This window comes from Scylla paramamosain, chromosome 36, assembly GCF_035594125.1.
Source record: "Scylla paramamosain isolate STU-SP2022 chromosome 36, ASM3559412v1, whole genome shotgun sequence".
Taxonomy (NCBI): Eukaryota; Metazoa; Arthropoda; class Malacostraca; order Decapoda; family Portunidae; genus Scylla; species Scylla paramamosain.
In genome coordinates this window covers 6,305,766-6,327,240 of record NC_087186.1, presented here as the reverse complement: position 1 = coordinate 6,327,240, position 21,475 = coordinate 6,305,766, and the positions used below count along the sequence as shown (strand labels likewise).

Genomic DNA, 21,475 nt, shown 5'->3' with positions numbered 1-21,475 from the left:
TATTTATCATGTTACTTTATTCAGACATTTAGAATATAGGAAAAAGAGGAATGACCAGACATTATGTATAACTTTATTATTGTAGTTCATAAATATGGTGATCTGTGTTGAATAAATAGTGAAGTGAATAAATATTGAATAAATAATATAAGTAATGAAGTATGCATACCTACATACATTCCAAACACACAAGGGGAGCAAATCACTCTGGTAGTGGAGAGAACTCTTGCACCACTGACACTTGAGACATTTAAAACGCATTTTAATTTTCTCTATTTTTTTTTCTTGGAAGACTTATTGCTAGTTACTTTAAGACTTTTTAAGATTATTGATGGCACAATCTTTAGACATTTGTACATTTAAAAGATTAATTTGTCAAAATTTCATGATTTATAAGAACTGGATAATTATTAATGGGTACTGATGTCATGCTTGCAAGGAGTAAAGGGTAATATTCCTTAAAAATAATACTAAAGTGCTAATTTTTAAGGGGACTGGGGAATCATTGTTGCTATTTGTATTGTAATCTTTCATGTACAATTTAATCGCCAAAATAATGAAGTGATTCAAGGTAAAGTATGTGTGGGCGGGTGTATGAGGTGATGGTTTGAAGTGTTTCATGCGAACTTTTTGTTTGGGTACAGTTTGTGGAAGACTGCTTTTGCCATGGCCCTGATGCCCAAAAAGGTCTCCTGCGCCGTAGGGTGGATCTGTTCCTTGGGCAGGATGAACCCGTAATTGCCTGGAAGATGGAGACATAACCTTTGCAGTTTGCACTATTAATTGGTGCATCTTGATCACTAACCACTGGGACAGTTATTTAATTATGAAGCCTCTTCCAAACATTGGCTTGAAACTTGTAAGCCTATTTCACGACTATCCTCCCCCCTCTCCTCGTTTTCTTTGTAGGTGTTTATAAAGATACTGTACAATGCTTTTAAGGTTGCGGATAATTATATTCGTCGTGTAAGGGATGAAAGAGCGTGTAACACTTGAAAGTATGGAAATTATCGCAGGAGTTGATGCCTTAAGTATTATGAGAAAAGAACAGACTATGCGAAAAATAAAAAAAAAAACTTATTGTGTATGTGCTTTTTACGAAGTAATGATATAAGGTCCATACACAATAATAAAAACGAGATAGTAATAGGAAAATTACGCAACCCGAATTTAAGGAAACCAGAAGGCCTAAATGCTTAATGGTGTGATGATAGGTTTTGTATAGTGTAGACGGAGGCACAAAGAGAGTTATAACAACAAAAGACGCGTCGCGTAAGAGAGAACGAAAAACGATCTTTGTGCTCACCTCTGTCTCTCAGCTCTAGGGCGTATGAGTAAGGGATGCCTACGGTGCCGTAAGCGAAGTCCATAGAAGATCCTGACGCTAAATAAAGCAGGTCCGGGACTGTGCCAATGGTGTACCTGCGTGAGAGGAAAAGTTAATTAACCTGTTGTCAGCCTGCTGAGTTCCCAGCCACCTAGACTAGTATGGTGCACCTGTTTTGGGGTAAGTTTGAGGTTCATTTTGTAATGTACTGCGCTATTAGTTAGCTATATACGTATCTTATTTTCACTGTCAATACATTATTTAAGTAAATGTTTCAAGGATTACATGGAATTTCAGAGAGAGAGAGAGAGAGAGAGAGAGAGAGAGAGAGACTACTGCGTGAGAACAAGATGTAATTTACTGGTATTGATTTATTCTTAAAACGACAAGGTATATGCATTTAAGGTATATACATGCTAGGGTGAATATCAATATCCTAAACCGGCATTAGCGCCTCGTATACGTCTCAAACTGGAATTCTGAAACACTCGATTACTAAAGTTCTAGTTAAAGTTACACTGGATTTTAAGAGTGGTTTTATAGCTCTAGTGATAGATTAACAAAATTTCTACATTATTAGTAAGAGAATCTCTTGAGAATCTGGCTAATCATCTTTATCCCTTGAAAATAGTGGTGATGAGAGAGCAAAGCGTTCGGAATACGGGTCGAAGGACCATGAACCAAGACCAATCCAAACACTTACTTGGTGCCGTTGTAGCTCCTGATGGCCTCTATCGCCATCCCGCCCACCTCCAGTAAGTCCCTGTTGTTGGCAGCCGGCGTGTGGGAGGAGGACCAAGGTGTCATCCACATCTGGGAGTACGCGTGGAAGGTCACGTACACTTTTAGCTGAGGAGAAACGGAGGTTAGTTTGTTTACGTGAAGAGAATGAATAAGTAGGAATCACCGAGCCCAAAAGCTTACTATGGCTGCGCGTTGAAGGGCCTTTGTGTGTGTGTGTGTGTGTGTGTGTGCTAGATAGAGCTGATGCTAGTATCCCATGTCGGAAGATCGAGGGTCGACGGAAATACGTTATAGTCACCTGATACTCGCTTTAGCCAAATATTCTTTACTTATCCACCGACATTCGCTGTGAACGTCACCCACCTTGAGTTTCTTCCACTAATTTCCACTAGTGGTGCGTTGCGTGGCCCATGGCTATGACAATGGTCATTAGAACACAATAAGAAGAAATGGAATCACCTCTCAGGGCCGCGAAGAGGTCGAAAGCGGCTATCAAAATTATGTACGGATAAAAAAAAAGTAGTGATACAGGAAAAGGAAAATATAGAGTTTCAGTTAAGTTAATGTGGTGGCAGTGTAGTGGTCATAACAGAGGATTCAAAAGTGATCGTTATGGTGCCGATATGTGAGGCACTGTTCTTTGATCTGGTCAGAGGCTCACAGCTCACTTCCTGGCCTGTGTTCTCATGGCTCAAGACGTGTCAACCCAAGTGGCCTATTCTCACAGTAATCGCGTGGGGTTCGTTTTATCAAATTCTTAGGCACGAATTCTGAAACGCTTTTCTCTCTTAGCACGACTATTTTCAAAGAACACTGAGGTAAATAGCCGGGTTCTCTAGAGTGTCTTCTGGATAATAATATAGAAATCTTGCTAATCGGTCACTTGAACAGTAAAAAAAAAAAAAAAAAAAAGAAAAAATGCAACTCAATTAGGGTCTTTTGAGTGTATTGGAGGTGCGGGACAGAAGCGTTTCGGAGGTGCGGGACAGAAGCGTTTCGGAATAAAGTCTTTAGTGCAGTCATTAGAGATGACAAGTCTACTGATGCATTACACTGTGCCAGGAGTAGACTTCCATTATTATAATATTTAATTAATGAAGCAAGTGCCTTACCTGATCTTTGTGGGTGAGGAGGAAGTCTGCCATGGCTTTGGTCTCAGGCTCAGAGAAGGGCTTGAGGCCGTGGTAGAGGCTACTGCAGGGGTTGTTGGAGGACCCCTCAGTGGCCCATTTGTACCCGAAGTTCCTGTTGGCATCCACACCCACACACAGCGGGAGGTCAGGGTTGATGGAACGAGTCTTGCGCCACAACCTGTCCTTGCTGCGGGAGAATTCATAACCTGTTGGAGAGAATATTGATTAGGGCGACGCATCTCTGGTGTCACGTGGCGCTGCTGTGGCATGTCCTTTTTATTCCAATATTTGACTCTTGTAGTATAAACAGCAATGGTCTTTTCTCACCGTCGGGGTTCACCATGGGCAGAATGTACCAGTCGAAGTTGTTGACAAGCTCAGGGAACTCCCAGGCATTTTCGACCAGACGGTATAGAATGTACATGGCGGTGGCGGGCGCGATCCACTCCCGGGCGTGCATTCCTGTGAGGTAACGTGAAAATAAGCCAAGGAACAGCTGACTTTCACTGACACGCCCTCTCCTCAAGCCCTATGAAATACCGAGAAGCAAGTTTATAATTTTGAACAAATAACGAAAGTAGTGACTCGAAGCTGTGTGTGTCTGGTTTTATTTTCTTGAGCAAAATCATCTAGGCTTACTCAAATGATAGACGTTATGTCATTAGTAGTCGGAGGGGTAACTAAAGGATAAGGTGAGTTAGTATAAAAGAGAACCCCCTCTTTACATACCCTCCAGTAGTACGTTTTCTTTTATATGAGGCAGGGGAACTTAAGAGATGGTTTTGTTTCACGCCACTAAGGAGAGTTTGAAGGGAGTCTGTGTAGGGAGCCATGACAGCTGTGCGCTTTGTCACAGATTAGTTAAGGATTTAGTTAGTTACTTATTCTGTTAGTGGGGGGAATTATGCTGAGGGAATCATGACAACTGTGTGGTGATTAGGTAGTGAGACAATTATGAAATAAGTACTGTTTCTTTGATATAATTACAATGGCTGGTTAATTAGAAAATATGGTAGTTAGTAAATTAAATAAGTAGGTATATCTTTTTACAGATATATGATTAGTCAATAGACAGTTTGTTAAACTGCTAGGTAGGTATTCAGTTTGCTAGATGTGGATGTAATGACAGACTAGTAATTAGGTAGTTAGCTTGTCGGTCATATAAACAAGTTGTCAGTTTGTTATATACTCGATGACTGGTTAGTAATTAGATCGTTAGTTAATGGCTCAGATAAATATTGAGTGTATTGATGACTGAATCAGTAATTAGTTAAGATTCATGTGGTTAAGTAATTAAGTAGTTAACTGGTCATTTATTTTTATGGGAGCCTAATCAGTTAATAAGCCCATAGGTTCATGTAGCTAGTCCGCCATCTGTTTTACGTGACTGGAAGCAGGTGAGGGGAGAGGGAAGGTGAAAAACTGGGGTGGATAGATAAACGGTGAAGGAGAAACGGGAGAAGATAAGTGAGGAAGGATGATAAAGGGAATAAGAGAGACGTATTGAGACTCGCTTCCAGTAATCTTAATAATGAGAGAAGGGAAAGAGAGGAGAAGAGAAGAAAGAAAGCAAAAAGACTAAGTGAAATTTTGGCATCGCAACCACGAGACCAAATGGCGCAGGGGGGAGATTGATTGACTGATTGAAATTTTGGCATCACAACAATAAAATCATATGGCGCCGGGGAAAGAAGATTGATTTAGTGATTGATTGACTGACTGACTGACTGATTGACTGAAAATTTGGTGACGCAACAATGAAGTCTTACAGCACCAGGAAAAGAAGATAGATAGAATGATAGATAGATTGATAGACTGAAATTTTGGCGGATGTTGACTGACTGATTGATGGCGCTGCTACGATACCATACGGCACCGAAGAAAGGATATTGACTGACTGATTGACTGACTGACGGACTGAAAATTTGGTGGCGCCACAACAAGAAGTCTATGGCAGCAAGGAAAAAATAGACCACAATTCACTCCGTCAGTTTATATAGCAGACCTGTTGCCGGAGAGGGACTGACTGACTGACTGACTGAAAATCTGGCGCCACAACAATAAGTCTATGGCATCAGGGAAAATAGACGGCGACTCACCTCCATCAATCCAAACAGCAGTCCTGTTTGGGCCGGTGGACACCTTGGCGACCTTGAGTGACCTGTTCTCTGAAGAGTGGCCGATTTCCTCCAGCGTGATTAGGTGGGGGTACTCTGCTTGCAGGAAGTACAGGTACTGCTCCATCTCTGCAGGGATGACAGGGCCAGGTGAGGGGAAGGGAAGGTGGAGGGGTGAGAGAGGTGAAGGAATGAAGGGGATGAAAGAGTGAGAGGAACCAGGTGAGATGAATCAGGTGAGGGAAGGTGAAGGGGTGAAGGAAGTGGAAGGTGAGGGATAGTGAGGGCTGAATAAAGTGGAGGGGAGAGGGAAGATAAGGGATGAGGGAAGGTGAAGGGGTGAGGGAAGGTGAAGGGGGAGGCAAGGTGAGGGAGGTAATGAAGAGAGGTAGATCCATCGACAGTGAAGGAGGAGAAATGGAAGAAGATGGATGAGGACAATGAAGTGGAAGAGGAGGGTGATAGATGGTGAAGGAGGAGGAAGATGAACGATGAGGGAGAAGAGGTGGAAGAGGTAAAGATAAATTAATTTTTTGATAACACCTGCTACATGAGCAAGGTAAGGAGGAGGAGGAGGAGGAGGAGGAGGAGGCAGGTGTATGTGGGAGAATTTGCTTAATTTTCATCTCGTTAACATTGGTGTAACTCATTTGCTGTTATTTTTCTATTGTGTTTCTCTCTCTCTCTCTCTCTCTCTCTCTCTCTCTCTCTCTCTCTCTCTCTCTCTCTCTCTCTCTCTCTCTCTCTCTCTCTCTCTGAGGCGTACGTGGCGGCGCGGGCTCAGCCTCAAACTCAGTCAAGGTTATATGCATCACAAAATGAATGCCAAAAATGCCACTCCACTGACCTTCAAAGTCTGTGATTACGCAACACCGGTTTTACGCCGTTAACTTAATGGAAGGTAGTGGCAGTAGAGCTATCGGTGTGTGTGTGTGTGTGTGTGTGTGTGTCCTCTTCTATTTCTCTTCTTCTATTTTTTCTTTTACCTTTATTTCTTCTCTTCCAATTTCTGTTTATCCTCTATGTTTCTGTTTCTCCTTCATCTGTCTATTCCCTTTTCTTCGTCCTTCTCTCTCTCTCCTCCTCCTCCTCTTCCTCCTCTTCCTGCTGGTGATGAGAGGAGGACGCATTCTTTAAGTTCCAAATTTCCTCTTTTTCTTTTTATAAATATTTTCTCTATCATGAAAGTAAAGCAAAAGGAAAGGAAATACGAGTCTGAAAAATGTACATATAAAAAAGCAGATTAATAAACTTTTCCAAGGACTGAACAAAAAAGAGTAAAAGTGAAAAACTGTGGGATAAGGAATTTTTGTCCCTTATTCCCGAGGTAACCTGACTCGGTTATCTAAAGTGTGACAGCGAGGAGGAGGGAGAGGAAAGGCTGCGTGTCTCCTTTTATACTGTCGTAGCTAAGGGGAGAGAGAGAGAGAGAGAGAGAGAGAGAGAGAGAGAGAGAGAGAGAGAGAGAGAGAGAGAGAGAGAGAGAGAGAGAGAGGTTTTAATGTTATATAATTTTACACGCAAGAGAAAAAGGAAGGTAAAGAAAATAAAATGAAGAATTTTTAAGATATCCCTTTTTTCAAGAAAGAAAGAGAAAACGATAAGCACAAGAGAAAGCATGATTTTGGGCTTTGCTTTCGTACTATTTTGTGAAGGAACTGGCACCTTCCGTGCAGCTTTTAGCCTTAAATGTTATTGCCCTTGGCCAGATCTCTTACATAACGTAGTTTTATCAAGTGTCACGAGAGAATGGAAGGAAAGGGAAAGTGAGAGAAAGTACGATATTTTAACATCATTCAGTTTCATTTATTAATACAAGAAAAAGAGAGTAAGAGGAAGAAAAGAAAGGAAAGTATATATTCTTTCATATAATTCAGTCTTTTATCAAACAAAAAAAGAAGAAAAAATAGACATTCTCTTAATTAAGTTTAATCTAACCAGAAAGAATGAGAGATCAAGGGAGAGAAAGAAAGAGTAGACTTTTTTGTTTTGTTTCCCTCCCTCTTTCTTTCCACGTTGTTTGGTTGGCTTGGTGTCTTACCGTCAAAGGAATGATACTTCTCCCACGTCATTGGGTGAGCGGGGCGGTTCCAGCTGAAGAAAAACTCGTCCTTCTGCTTGTTGATGGCGTCCTGCAGGTCTTTGATCACCTCTTGGTAGGGCAGATTGTTGGCCGAGAACACCTGTTTTACCTGCAATGAGGAGCGTGGCGTGAGGCAGGCAGGCAGGCAGGCAGGCAGAAAGACAGGCGGAGAGGCAGACACGCAGGCAGGCATGCAGGTAAACAAGCAGAAAGGCAGGCAGGCAGAGAGGCAGGCAGGCATGTAGGCAAGCAGACAGACAGGTAGACGGACAAACAAGAAGGAAGACAAACAAGCAGGCAGACAGACAGGCAAACAGACAGGCAGGCATACAGACAGACAGACAGATAGACAGGCAGACAAAGAGGGAAGCGTAGCAAGAGGCACACAGTGGACAGAAGGAAAGCAAAGAAAGAAGGTGATGGGTAGTGTGAAGTGGCTGGAAGCTGGAAGGTTGAGTGAGAGATGGGAGAGGAGAGGCAGGGCGTGAGGGAAGGATGGAGAGAGTGCGGAGGAAAGAAGGAAGGAAAAAAAACAAGGAATGAAGGGAGAGAGGAAGAACATGTGGGGAAACTGCAAGGATAGGAGAATGGAAAGAAGGAAGAGGATGACCAACGACGATAAGTGTAAGAGAGAAAAGGGAGAGAATAGAGATAATGTGAGGAGAATGAGGGAGAGATGCAAAGGAGAAGCCACGTAAATGAGGAAGGGAAGGAGAGACGGAACAGGAATATGATAGAGGAAGTAAGTTGGGAAAAGGGAACAGGGAGACATAGGAAGGGTGGAGCAGCAAGCGAGGGGAGTGTTGCATGCTAATTAACCTCCTACATGACCTTGTCTACTTTCACACGAGGTATTCTCTCTCTCTCTCTCTCTCTCTCTCTCTCTCTCTCTCTCTCTCTCTCTCTCTCTCTCTCTCTCTCTCTCTCTCTCTCTTGTTACCTTCATCTATTTTCTCTCTTGGCACCTTTAATCTATACTCTCTCAATCTAGGTACCTTTAATCTGTTTTCTCTCTAGGTATTTTATTTTTTTTGTCTACTCTCAATCTAATCCTTTCCATCTCTCTCTCTCTCTCTCTCTCTCTCTCTCTCTCTCTCTCTCTCTCTCTCTCTCTCTCTCTCTCTCTCTCTCTCTCTCTCTCTCTCTCTCTCTCTCTCTCTCTCTCTCTCTGTACCTCAATCTTTCCTCTTTCTTTTAGTCATCCGTATTTACCTCCTCTCACTAGCTGTATGTCTTCAACTTAGCCAAACTACCCACAACCTTGCCTTCCTACACTCTCCTGCACGCTCCTCAGCTCCTCACCTTGGGCTCAGCGGCGGGGGGCGTCAGAAGATCGACCTCAAACATGCGACTTCGCCCTTTCCTCCTCCATGACCACAGATCCACTCCCTCCGCGGTGTCCAGAGAGTCTACCAGGGGCAGCTTGGAAGCCTCGACATTCGCGCGGAGGAGTTTGTATCCTGTGTAGGAGACCGCCTCGTGCCCTGGCTGCTGGATGTCCCCGTTACTCTCCCTGTTGACGGCAGGGAAGGGAGGGCTGGAGTGGCCATCGTTTGCCCGGTTGCTTGAGGCGCTAAAGGTGTCGCAGGGCACGTCCGAGTCTTCTGAGTTACAGGGATGATGGAGGGGCGAGCACAGGGCGGCTCCCAGAAGCGTGGCCATCACAGCCAGCACTGACAGAGGGGTGTGTATTGCCGTCCATCGCGTCATTGTTCAGATTGAACCGATCTTTTCTTCTCTGGATTGTAATGGAAGACTTAGTGAGGAGTTTGTCCTTCGCTCGGAACTTGGTCTGTTTCGACTTGGATTTTTTTTTTTTTCTCTCTATTTCTCTACGTGGCGGCGCAGTGCGTCGGTCGTCTCTTCACGGCGCTGTCTTGCTCTGCGGCGCTGTTCCAGTAATTACCAATCTTGTCTTGTGGAAAGCTGGGACGTATACGTTGTAAACAAGTGTATTCCTCGTCATCAATCTTGTCGCTTCTGTTTGTTGAAGTAAATAATCCAGTTCTTTCATAAAGTTTCCGTTTGTTGTGTTTGTAGCAGTTTTATTTTTTGTGGTAAGCGTCTCAGTGTTGTTTTCCCGGAGACTGTAACGTTACTGGTTGGCGGCGTGACGCGGCAGTTTTTATATAAGCCTGTGCGATGCGGCGCGGCGGGCAGCAGGTGTCCAGGCGCTGGTCCCTGGCTGGGGAAACCTGCGTGAGGGTCAGTGCTCAGGAAGTGACGTCTGTATTACAGAGGTCACGCCTTGCCCTCAAAACCATAACATGGATGACCTTAACTTTCAAATCGTCCCTTCTCCTTCCCCTTCCTTCCTCTTTTCCCCTTTTCTCTCCCCCTCAACCATCCCTGACCTTCGCACACGCTACCAGTAACCCTGAGGAGCGTGTCACTGTGCTGCCTTCACCCCGCACAGGCCGCCGGGGCAGCGCGACGGAAGGAAAAAGTTAATAGTGACCTGCATTCATTGACACCGTTTTCTCAGGGAATTTTCAGAGGCTACAGAGATGATTAGTCAGGTTCTCATGGGTGTTTTCTTAATTGATGATGCATAATCCCCAGTAAACCATCACTGGAAACACGAAAACACCATGAAAACCACAATACCTTCCAAAAGAGCCCATTAGGAACATAAGAACATGAAAAAAAAAAAAAGAGAAGCTGCAAGAAGCCATCAGGCCTACACGTGGCAGTCCCTGTAAAAGGAATGAAGGTGAGGCGCCGAAACCTTTGAGAATGCGGACCAGTCAGTCATCCAGTTGTAGGTGGTCATGCAGGCACTGGCGACACGCTAATCTGTCGCGGTGCTACAACATATTGCACGATTTTTTTTGCGTCCCTAACTTTCTAAGAGGCACTTGTGGAGCTCAAGGGAACGCGTCTACGCCTTGCCGCGGCCTCATCTTCGTATCCCTGGCTACTGAAGATACGGAGCTAAGGTGACATGTAGCCCACCATATGGTACTCTCACTAAATGTACCTAGGTATGTTCTGTTGTGTTCAGGTGTGCCCAGATGTGTTCAGGTGTGCCCAGATGTGTTCAGGTGTGCCCAGATGTGTTCAGGTGTACCTAGGTGTGTTCAGGTTTGCCCAGATGTGTTCAGGTGTTCCTAGGTGTGTTCAGGTGTGTTCATGTGTGCCCAGATGTGTTCAGGTGTATTCAGGTATGTACAAACCTTAATCCCACTTCCGCGGATCAGGAGTAAGGCGCATCACCGTCACTGTACAGGACTAAGAATAGGTAATGCTCGTAGATTTTACTTGATGTTACTTTGCTTTAGTGTAATTAATGGTTAGGTTCAAGTTTAATTTTATCTTTTTTTCATTACAGGGTTGTTTTTATTGATTGTATTAAGGATCAAAATTCACCATTTTTATCTAATTTGACTTGCTTGGATGTTTCATTGACCATTGTATTCGAAAGGCTCGTAATGTTTGATTAGTTTTATTGCATCGTATTTATGAAGTTATTATTATTGTTGTTGTTGTTGTTTTTACCATTATTCTTAGTTATTGCATTAAAAATGGTAATATTTCATTCAATATATTTGATTTTATTCACTATGAAGTTATTTTAGTTATTGGACCTTGTGACACGTGTATTCTGTGGCCGCGCTGGCGGGGTAGACACGCGCACACCCACCCACACATCGGCGACTCCCCCAGCAGGAGAACGCGTGGCGTCAAGCATTCAGGGACACACCAGGGCCTTACACCACACCCGGATGAAGGGCCGCTTTCCCGCCACCACCACCACCACCACCACCACTACCAACTCTCGTCCTTATCACCCTCCTCCTCTTTCTCCTTCTTCTTCTCCTCCTCCTCCTCCTCCCGATCCCTTTCCCAGAAGTGGTCACGTGAACACGGTGTGACAGCTCCTCGGGCGTGCCATAACGCGGGGGACACCAGACACTGAGACGCCGGCACTCTCCACCTGTCCATCACTGGCACTTCCACCTAGCACATTCCCTTTTTCCACAGTGCCATGATTGTTATAGTTAGGAATACCAGTAATATCTTTTTTTCTGTTCCCGGAGGCGTTTATGAATGCAAGGCGTGAGCGTGAAGCCGTGGCCGTGAGTGACGTAAGCAAGCAGTGAGGAATGAGGGGGTGGGTTGCTTCTCCTTGGTTGGGACACAGCAACGGGCATCGCTCCTCGAGGTCTCCACAATGCTTCCCCGAACGCCGCCACCGCCGCCTCGGGAATAGCCACATGCACAGGACGGGTTTTTCTGAGGCGTCTGGTGTAGTAACGGTCAAAAAGTCTTAGCATACCACGATTCTTCTCATCACCATATTTTCCTAACCTAATCCTCTAACCCGTTAACAACTCAAAATCTGAGAACTGATTGATTCTAAGGAGTTTTGATGGAGGGAAAACAAAATACAGTGGAAGTGTGACAGATGACTTTTAGCAGCGGCTGTGCTGGGGTTTGTTTCGCCACGCATGGAAACACGCCCCAGGCACCGCACGCTACAGTTGTCTTCGCCTGACAACCGCGACCGCAGCTGTTTGTCTCAGGATGCGCTGGAGTTTTCCTGAAGTTTCACAACGGCTGGCTAATCTGCGGCTATCGTGTTCCTTTCTGGCTACTCGCCCATGATTATGTAAATGGACTGCGAATGTATTTAAAAAAACAGAGCCATAAATCAGCAGTTGCTAAGCTGAGTTTTAGTGAATGTATTGGCTTTTTATTCTTATTCACTGAAATTTTATAGTTTGTTAATTTTCTGTGAAAAGGACGACACAACATAAAAAGGTTTGGTCCGCAAGAAAAAAAACAAAAACAAAAACAGAAGGCTAAGCGAATTCAAAATAGGATGAGTTAATTGAACATTTCCCTCTATGCTTATTTACTCATGTATTTATGTATTAATTAATTCATTTTATTTTATTTATTTATCTATTTTTCTGTTCTATTCTGTTTTACTTATTTACTTATTCGCTTATTACAAACGTAAGTGTGACTGGCTAAAGAAATTGTATAAACCTAGACTCAGAAAAAAAAAACATTGCTGCTTCATTAAAAAAAAAAAAAAATGAACGTAGGATTAAGTCTGTTGCAATGTCCCGTCCCCCTTGTGTGTGTTTGTGTATGTTTGTGTGTGTATGCAGGTGGGCCACACTCGCGCAGGTAACCATGGGCCGAGTGCCGCGCCGGTGTTGCTATGGAGGAAGATTACGCAATGGGTTTATTATTTTTTCCCAGAGGTTATTTAGTGGTGTGAAAAATGGAACGAGTGACGCGTAGAGTTTTGAAATGTGGCGGTCAGGAATAAGGGGGGCTGTGATGGGAGTAACAGTTATGGCTACTACTACTACTACTACTACTACTACTACTACTACTATTACTACTACTACTTTTATTACTGTGATTACTGTTGCCGCTGATACTACCGCAGCTGATAATGCTACTGTTGCTGCTGGTATTATTGTTATTATTATTATTATTATTATTATTATTATTATTATTATTATGATTACTATTGTTTGTTGTTGCTTTTGTTGTTGGTTTTGTTGTTATTGTTTCTTGAGGCTGCTCTACATGATACTCGTACCATTACTTATAACATTTCTGCTACAATAACAACAACAACAACAACAACAACAACAACATCATCAACATCATCAACAACAACCAACACCATCACCACCGCCACCACCACCACCACCACCACCACCACCACCACCACCACCACCACATCATCACTATTGCTACTACTATTAATACCACCACCACCACCACCACCACCACATCGTCTGGTGCTGTTTGTGTTATATTTGCAGTTGGTCTTATAATCACTTAGTCTGTGTTTACCCTGTGTTGTTATGACACGTGTTGCGGAGTGGGCGTGGCGGAGCGTGGCGGGGGCGTGGGTGGAGGCGTGGGTAGGGGTAAAGGCCGGGGCTGGGGAGGCTGGGAGGGGAGCGGGAGAAGCCAGAGAGAGGCGGTAGATGATGGAGACAGTGAGACGCCGTGGTCCCGCCCGGTAACAGGAGGAAGAGAAGGAGGAGAAGGAGAAGGAGAGAAAGCGTGTGTGAGGTCCTCTGGCGGGCAGAGAGAGGTCGCTTAGGACACACACACACACACACACACACACACACACACACACACATGATGAAGGGAAGAATTTTACGGAATTAGGTGGAAGAAGTGCCCGTGCATCACAAAGAGGAGTCTGGGTTGCCTCCCTTGACCAGCAGGGCCTGAGAATACACCCTGGCAGGAGGGACGCAGCCGGGCCACCCCAGCACAACTTTTGCTTTCGTTGAGCGAGTGGCGTCAACTTGATACGTCTAACACACACGTGCCGCCACTCTGTCCGCCCCGCATAGCTGTCTATCTTTATCATGGCAGTCTTTTATTTGTTCTAGTGTTCCCTTGCGCTCAGCTACGCCCGCTGATAAGGCACCAAGCGTTTTCTGTTTGTTGGCTTGGCAAGGCACAACTCGAATGGCGAAGCGCTGGGGCAGGGGTGTGAAACGTGACTTTGTTGTGACTGAGTAGACTGGGCCCCTTAACCTCCGCCAAGGGACAGCTCTTGCACAGGTCAAGGGCAGCGTGTGTTGACTCTGCTCTTGACTGCAGCGCGTGGACTCTGCCAAACACAAACGTACCCCTGAATAAGTCCGAGGCTGCCCATCCTTGCCTGGGTCATGGTGCTGTAGAGTGTGGCGCGTGGCGGCATGGAGAGAGAGAGAGAGAGAGAGAGAGAGAGAGAGAGAGAGAGAGAGAGAGAGAGAGAGAGAGAGAGAGAGAGAGAGAGAGAGAGAACAGAAGAGGAACATAATAACTTCAAGGTAGAAACATCTACAATGAAAAAAAGAAAAAGAAAAGGACAAAAGTAGAGGCGAAGAAGAAAAACAGGGAGACATGTGACCATTTTAACTTAAGCAAGGCACGAGTCACATTGCACGTTGACAGACTTGTACTAACCTTGGTAATAAAACAATATTGAAATTTATTGTGCGGCTGAGAGGCGGGAGGGATGGATGGATGGATGGAGGGAGGGAGGGAGAGGGAAGAAAGAAGGCGGGTGTGGCAGGGAGAAGAGGTTTTATCCGGCCGTTGCTAGCTGCTCCCTTGTTTGCTTAGGCTAAGTTAGGTGAGATTACGTTAGTTAGATTATGATAGGTAAGGTTAGATTAGGATAATTTAGGTTAGGTTCAGTTAGTTTTGGTTAGGTTAGATTAGGTCAGATTAAGTTTGTTTACATTAGGTTAGATTAGGTTAAGGAAGATTAGAAGAAGGAAAAATGTAGCTCAACGAGGACGTTAATTTAATTGTTACTTTGCATCCTCTGGTTAGGTTAGGTTAATTAAGGCTGGGAGGGGAAGAAAAGAGGGAGAGAGGAAGGAAGTGAGGAAAGAAAGGAGGGTGTGTCTTGGTGGAGCTGAATCTGCCCGTTGCTATCCGCCCTCTGATTCAAGAAGGGCACACACACACACACACACACACACACACACACACACACACACACACACACACACATACACACACACACTTGTATCATGGCAGGTGTTCCGGGACCTCTTCGCCAGTCACTCGTTACCTCATCTGAAACACTTGCCCGTTGAAGCTTTGAAGTATTCCTCTTCCTCCTCCTCCTCCTGCTCCTCCTCCTCCTCTCGTCCTATTTCTCCTTCGCTTCCACTTTGAATTGTTAATATTTCCTACAGGGCATTAATCACTGGAATGCTTCAGGGTCTCACATCACAGCGAAACGTGCCAAAAGTACGTACTTCAACTCTTCTGGTCTAAGTGTATAGCGTAGGTTTCGATGTCTCGTTTATTAAGTATTTCGTCCTTATTATTATTTTTTTCTGTTAGTTTTGAGCTTAAAAAGTATTTTATTTTAGAGGAAATAGGAAATTCGATTTTTTTTTTGTTGTTAAAGAGAATTTTATGGAGCTCTGAAGAGGATTTAGAATTTCGTGTTTTGAAGAGGATTTCATGATTCGTAAAGAGAATTTCCTGGTCTTCAAGAAATCCATGGTTTTCTTTTATTTATATTGGTTTTGTTATTAAGAATCAGGATTAACTAAGAGGTTTAAGTTTTGCATCAGTTTTGCTCTTCTAAGGAGACCTCAGGAACGAACAAAAGTGCAAGTGTTAAGTCGACGGTCTGTCTCCCGAGCGCCGACCGTCGACATCCTGGTGCAAGAGAGGATTGGATTTCATGAACCAAATTATTCAATGCTCGCCGAAAGTAGCAAATTCGCCACGCATCCATCATCAGTATTGCGATAAATTCTCTTTTCAACCCCATGGCGTCTGTGCATTAGATATTTGTTGATAAGAGGAACGAGGGTAAGAAAGACCATTGAAAAGAACCATCTGTTATTTTTTCATCTACGGAAACATCTATCTCTTAAAATGTGTACAAACTAGTAGGAAAACTTGTTCCTTTATCAAAATTAATTAAAAAGAAAGGAGCAAGAATTAAAAAAAAAATGACCGCTACAAATAATCTCGAATATTGAAAAATAATTGTCCTGTCAATATAACACAGAGAGAGAGAGAGAGAGAGAGAGAGAGAGAGAGAGAGAGAGAGAGAGAGAGAGAGAGAGAGAGAGAGAGAGAGAGAGAGAGAGAGAGAGAACAGCAGAAAAAAAAAAAATGGGGGAGCAAGAATAGGAAGAGGAGGAGAAGAGGAGAGAGGTGGCGTGCCCCGTGGACGAAACAGTTGGCGTAAACAAAGAAGTAAGAGTAGAAGTGAGAGTGAAGGCGCCGCTGAGAGAGTCATCGGAGTGAGAGTGTGCTACGTGTGGTGAGAGTGATGTCATGGTACTCTGCGGCCCAGCCCTGAGTGCACCCCCTTATTGTGTGTGTGTGTGTGCGTGCGTGTGTGGAGGGAGGCCCAGGAGAGACGGAGGGAGGGAGGAGGGAGGAGGAGGGAACACACACACACACACACACACACACACACACACACACACACACATCCTATTATTGAGAGTATAACGTCTACTGTGCTGGTCATGTTAGTTTGTTTATTTGTATATGTGTGTGTGTGTGTGTGTCTGTGTGTGTGTGTGTGTGTGTGTGTGTGTGTGTGTGTGTGTGTATCTATCTGTCTGTATCTATCTATCTATCTATCTATCAATCATCCCATCTATCTATCAGCTTACCACTCCCTGTACTTCCCAGCCACAGTACCCGAATTTCTCAGTAAGGGCTTTACCAGTAAGTTGATCTGATTACATTTCAAGGTCAGGAGTTCCCCTCTTAAATGGGTCAACTTACGCTCTCTCTCTCTCTCTCTCTCTCTCTCTCTCTCTCTCTCTCTCTTTTATCATCCAAGACGATGACAATGAAGATTTAAATGCCTAAATAAAAAAAAATAGGCCGAAAAACAAGCCTATGGGAGAGAGAGAGAGAGAGAGAGAGAGAGAGAGAGAGAGAGAGAGAGAGAGAGAGAGAGAGAGAGAGAGAGATGGTGAGGAGACAGACAACAGAAAAAAAGACCAAGATAAAAAAAAGCCAAAATGAAAATAAAAGAAAAGAAAAATGAAAGGAAGTGGAAAAAAAACTCAGAGAGAGAGAGAGAGAGAGAGAGAGAGAGAGAGAGAGAGAGAGAGAGAGAGAGAGAGAGAGAGAGAGAGAGAAAGCAAGCGCGAGAGAGAGAGAGAGAGAGAGAGAGAGAGAGAGAGAGAGAGAGAGAGAGAGAGAGAGAGAGAGAGAGAGAAAGCAAGCGCGTGTGTTCCCAGTATTGGTTAGGAGGTCAAGCTTAGTTCGAAGAAAACGGTCCTAGGAAGGTAGTGGTGGAGGTGGTGGTGGTAGTGGCGTCCCCCAGGGTTCCCGGTCACGCCTGGAGTCACCGAGCGGATGAGCCTTGACTTGTATCCTTATAAATAACCCTGTATGAAGAGCCCTTAAGCCCGCCACGCCCTTCACCCTCTATCTGAGTGTTTGTGTATTCGTAAGGTCTATTCTGGGCCATCAATTCATTAGTCTTTCGCTTTTCATGTACTTATATGCACTAGTAACTTTTTTTTTCCTCTCCTGTCTCTGTCTCTCTCTCGTGGATCATTATTCATTTGTATTTTTTGCCTCCTCGTGGTGAAGTATTTGTTTTATTGCCTTTTGTTATGACTTTTGTTGCTAGGTGTTGCTTTTTTTGTGAGGAAGGTTGGTATTTGAGCTAAAAGGAAAAGATAAGGAAAGGAAAAATAAAAGGGAAGGAATAAATTGGGTGCTCAGTTCTCGCGTTTTTGGAAATAGTAATGGTAATAATGGAATTGAATGGTCGATTAAGCCTTTCTGTTCTTCTTTTAATTTATCTCAAGTTAGCTTCAAGTTGGCTTTTCTTCTCTTTGTTTTCATCTATTTGTTTTCAATCTTCTTGTTCTTTCTTTCTTTCTTGCTTTTCTTCCTGTGTCTTCAAAATATATAAATGTTTAGCTAGTGATCTATCATTGTGATTTTTCTGCGTGCCTGTGTCCTTGAAAGCTTCATTCACTAGGCCTATTACTGCTTTTCAGTCATTACTTTATGCATGCGTCCATCTATTCATTCATCCAGCCATTCATTCATTCATTTATTCATTCATTCATTCATCCATTTATCCATCCATCTGTCCACTCACTCATTCATTCACCCATCCATCCATCCATCCATCCATCCATCCATCCACTCACCCATACATCCACTCATTCATGCATCCATCTACTCATCCATCCACTTACCCACCCACACATCCACTTATTAACTCACTCACTCACTATCACCATTAAGTTCCCATTCTCTCCTCACAATCTTTATTTGCATGTTGTATCGCCGGCTCTCCTTCACAGTCTAATAATACTCCTCTTATGCTTCAAATTAACACCATTCATTCTTGCTAATCTTATTCTGAGCTATTATTTTTACACCCTTCGTCAGGAGCAGCCGTTCATAACCCTTATCAGTGAGCCTCATTCATTTAACTGTGCATAACATTTACCCCCATCGGCTCGCTGGTTCCCTCTCCTCCTCCTCCTCCTCCTCCTCCTCCTCCTCCTCCTCCTCCTCCTCTTTCTACTCTCTCTCTCTCTCTCTCTCTCTCTCTCTCTCTCTCTCTCTCTCTCTCTCTCTCTCTCTCTCTCTCTCTCTCTCTCTCTCTCTCTCCATTTTGCTTTCTTTCTTTCTCCCTTTTTCATTTTTTCTCTGTTTTATTTGATTTTTTCTTTCTTTTTCCCTCTATTTCATGTTTTCTTTTTATTTTCGTCTATTTCATTTTCTTTCTCTTTTTTTCTCCATTTCATTTTCTTCCTCTCATTTTCATCCTTTTTCATTTTATCATTCTTTTTTCATCTATTTCAGTTTTTCTCGTATTTTAATCCTACCCTCTTTATTTTTTTATTTTCTTCTCCTTTCCCTTCTCTTTTCTTTTTCTTCTTTTCCCATTTTCTTTCGTCTCTCTTCCCTACTTTTGCCTCTCCATCCCTCTTCCCTTTTCTGTCAGTTTTTATTTGCTTCCCAATTCCCTTCTAAACTCATTTCTTCTCTTTCTTTCCCTTCCCTCATCTTCTCCCTTTCTTCTCTTCCCTCGTCTTATCCGTTCTCCTCTCTTCCCTCTTCATTTCTTCTTCGTTAATTTTTTCCTTCTTTATTTTCTCTAATTCCTTTGTTTCTTCGTCGTTTCATCTCTTTCTTTTTCCTTTTTACATGTTACCTTTCTATCCCTCTCTCTCTCCCTCCACTTTATTTTCTTCCCTTCCTCTTCCCCATATCTTCCCTTTGTCTTCCTCTTCTCTTTCCTGTTCTTCCTATATCTTCCCCTTTTCTTCTTCTTCTCCCTGTTCTTCCCCCTGTCCATTTCCTCCTTTTCTCTTCCTTTCCTTCCTCATATCTTCTCCTTGTCTTCCTCTCCTCTTTCTTGTCCTTCCTATATATATATATATATATATATATATATATATATATATATATATATATATATATATATATATATATATATATATATATATCCCCTTTTCTTCTTCTCCCTTTCTCTTCCCATATCTTCCTCTTGTCTTCATCTTCTCCTCCTTGTTCTTCACTTCCCCCTCCCATGTCCATTTCTTCATCTTGTGACCTCGTCTTGTTTCGTCCCCCATGACGTACTCAGGAAGCACACACACAAACACACACACACACACACCAAACACACACACACACACACACACACACACACACACACACACACACACACACACACACACACACGTGCACAATGTTTGGCCCGCGCTGCCGTATCCTACCCGCCTTTGGGAACCTCAGGGATCTCTGCGAAGGACGCCCACAGCTATCTCCCCTTCTTCAGGTCTCTGCGGCACGCTCGTAAAAAGGGCCCCAGGGAGCGAGGGAACAGTCACGGCGGTGTGGGTGTGGGAGTGACGTCAAGGCGGGAACGCCAAGGCAAGGCTGGCTGGGTGTTGCTGGGCGCGGACTCTCCACGCTGCCCCTCAGCTACATAAGAGTGGGAAATCTGAAAAAGCCACGAAATATCAAATGTTCTTTACTCGGAAGACGTCAGTGTTCCTTTGTTTTCACTTCTTAAATTTTTTCTTGTAACTCAAGTACATAAGAGAGGAGAAATAAGAAAATAACGTAGAAAAGACGTTAGATATTAGTGTTTTTTGAAAAGCCACTAAATTTCAGATGTTCTTTACTTGCAAGCCGTCACTTCATTTATTTCAATTTTGTTTACTTTTCTTCTCCATCAAAAAAAAAAAAAGCTAGGCATTAATGCTGTGTACTCTTTTATTACTGGTTTACATTCATGTGTTTGTTTTTAACTTTTCCTTGAGCTGCGAGGTGTCAAAGTAACGTAAAAAAATAAATAAAACCCTCTATGTACATTTTCCTTACCACTACGACCGGAAGTGAAAGAAATGAACTAAAAAGTGTAAGAAGCTATATAGAAAGACTTGCTACATATAAAGTCCATTGTAAGTGATATACTCGTAGAACTGTTATCCTTTTCATTATTCAATTTCCCTTTCATAATAATTACACCATTCAGCTAAAAAAACAACAAAGAACATTAGAAAACTTAGAAAAAGCAGCGAAGGTTAGGTTAATTAAACGCATTTTTATTCATTTACCTCTGCACTCTGAAATTATATATAAAAAAAAAGAAAACTCAATAAAAATCCAGGAAATATTACCTTGCCAGCAAACATTGAATTTTGTCTTACTTTTCCTACTTCTGGTGGTGGTGAGTCCTGCGCGGCTCTTATCTTTGCCTTGACCTTGTGATTCTTTTTCCTCTTCCTGTTCTTTCATTCTCCCTCTCTTCCTCTCTCCCATCTCTTATTTCTTTGCTTTCTTTTGTATTCTCTAGCTCTCGTCACCTCTTTCCTTTTTTCTTTCACTTTCCTTCCTTCCTTCTCATTTTTTTTAAATATTTTCTGCTTATTTTCTTCTTTCACTTTCTCCCATCTCCTCGCATTTCTTCTCACTGTTCTCTGTTCCCTCGCTCTCTTCATCTCCCTTCTCTTTTCTTTCACTTTTCTTTCCTCTTCTCATTTTTTTCTTTTCTCTGTTTATTTTCTTCTTTCACTCTTTCCAATTTCCTCTCATTTCTTCTCATTGTTCTCTGTTCCTTCGCTTTCTTCATCTTTCTTTCCTTCCTTTCCTTCCCTCTTTCCAACTTTTCTTTCTTTTTCTCTTTTTTTTTCTTACACTCTCTCAACCACTTTCTCTTCGCCTTTGTTCCTCCTCCACTTCTCTTCCTATCTCTACTCCAGTTTTCCCATCTCTCCTTTCCATCTCTTCTCTTATTTTCTACTCTTTTTCACTCTCATGTAATATTCTTGTAAATGGCCAAATGATTTTGTTAGGCTGTTATTGTTAGGCTGTGTTATTGTTAGATCTGATTAGGTTAAGTCAGGTTAGGTTATGTTAGGTGTCAGGTCAGGTCAGGTCAGGTCTGTCGGTTTATGTTATATTATACTGTTAGGTTAGATCAAATTAGGTCAGCTTAGGTTAGGTTAGATCAGGTCAGGTCAGGTCAGGTCAGGTCTGTTGGTTTATGTTATGTTTAGGTCAGATTAGATCGTCAGGTTAGGTTAGTGTCAAGTTAGGTTAAGTTAGGTCA

General features: G+C 43.1%; 1 protein-coding gene across 1 annotated transcript; it reads right to left on the bottom strand.

The window, feature by feature from the left end:
• Positions 1–56: 56 nt before the first annotated feature.
• On the bottom strand, positions 57–13,068 carry LOC135090752 (carboxypeptidase B-like). Its single transcript, XM_063987802.1, has 8 exons — positions 8,707–13,068; positions 7,363–7,513; positions 5,304–5,450; positions 3,532–3,666; positions 3,184–3,410; positions 2,031–2,176; positions 1,307–1,422; positions 57–742 (listed from the first exon to the last, which is right to left on the bottom strand). Exons 1-8 carry the CDS (start codon positions 9,112–9,114, stop codon positions 618–620), a joined length of 1,455 nt encoding a protein of 484 aa, XP_063843872.1. The 5' UTR covers positions 9,115–13,068; the 3' UTR covers positions 57–617.
• Between the last annotated feature and the right edge of the window lie 8,407 nt (positions 13,069–21,475).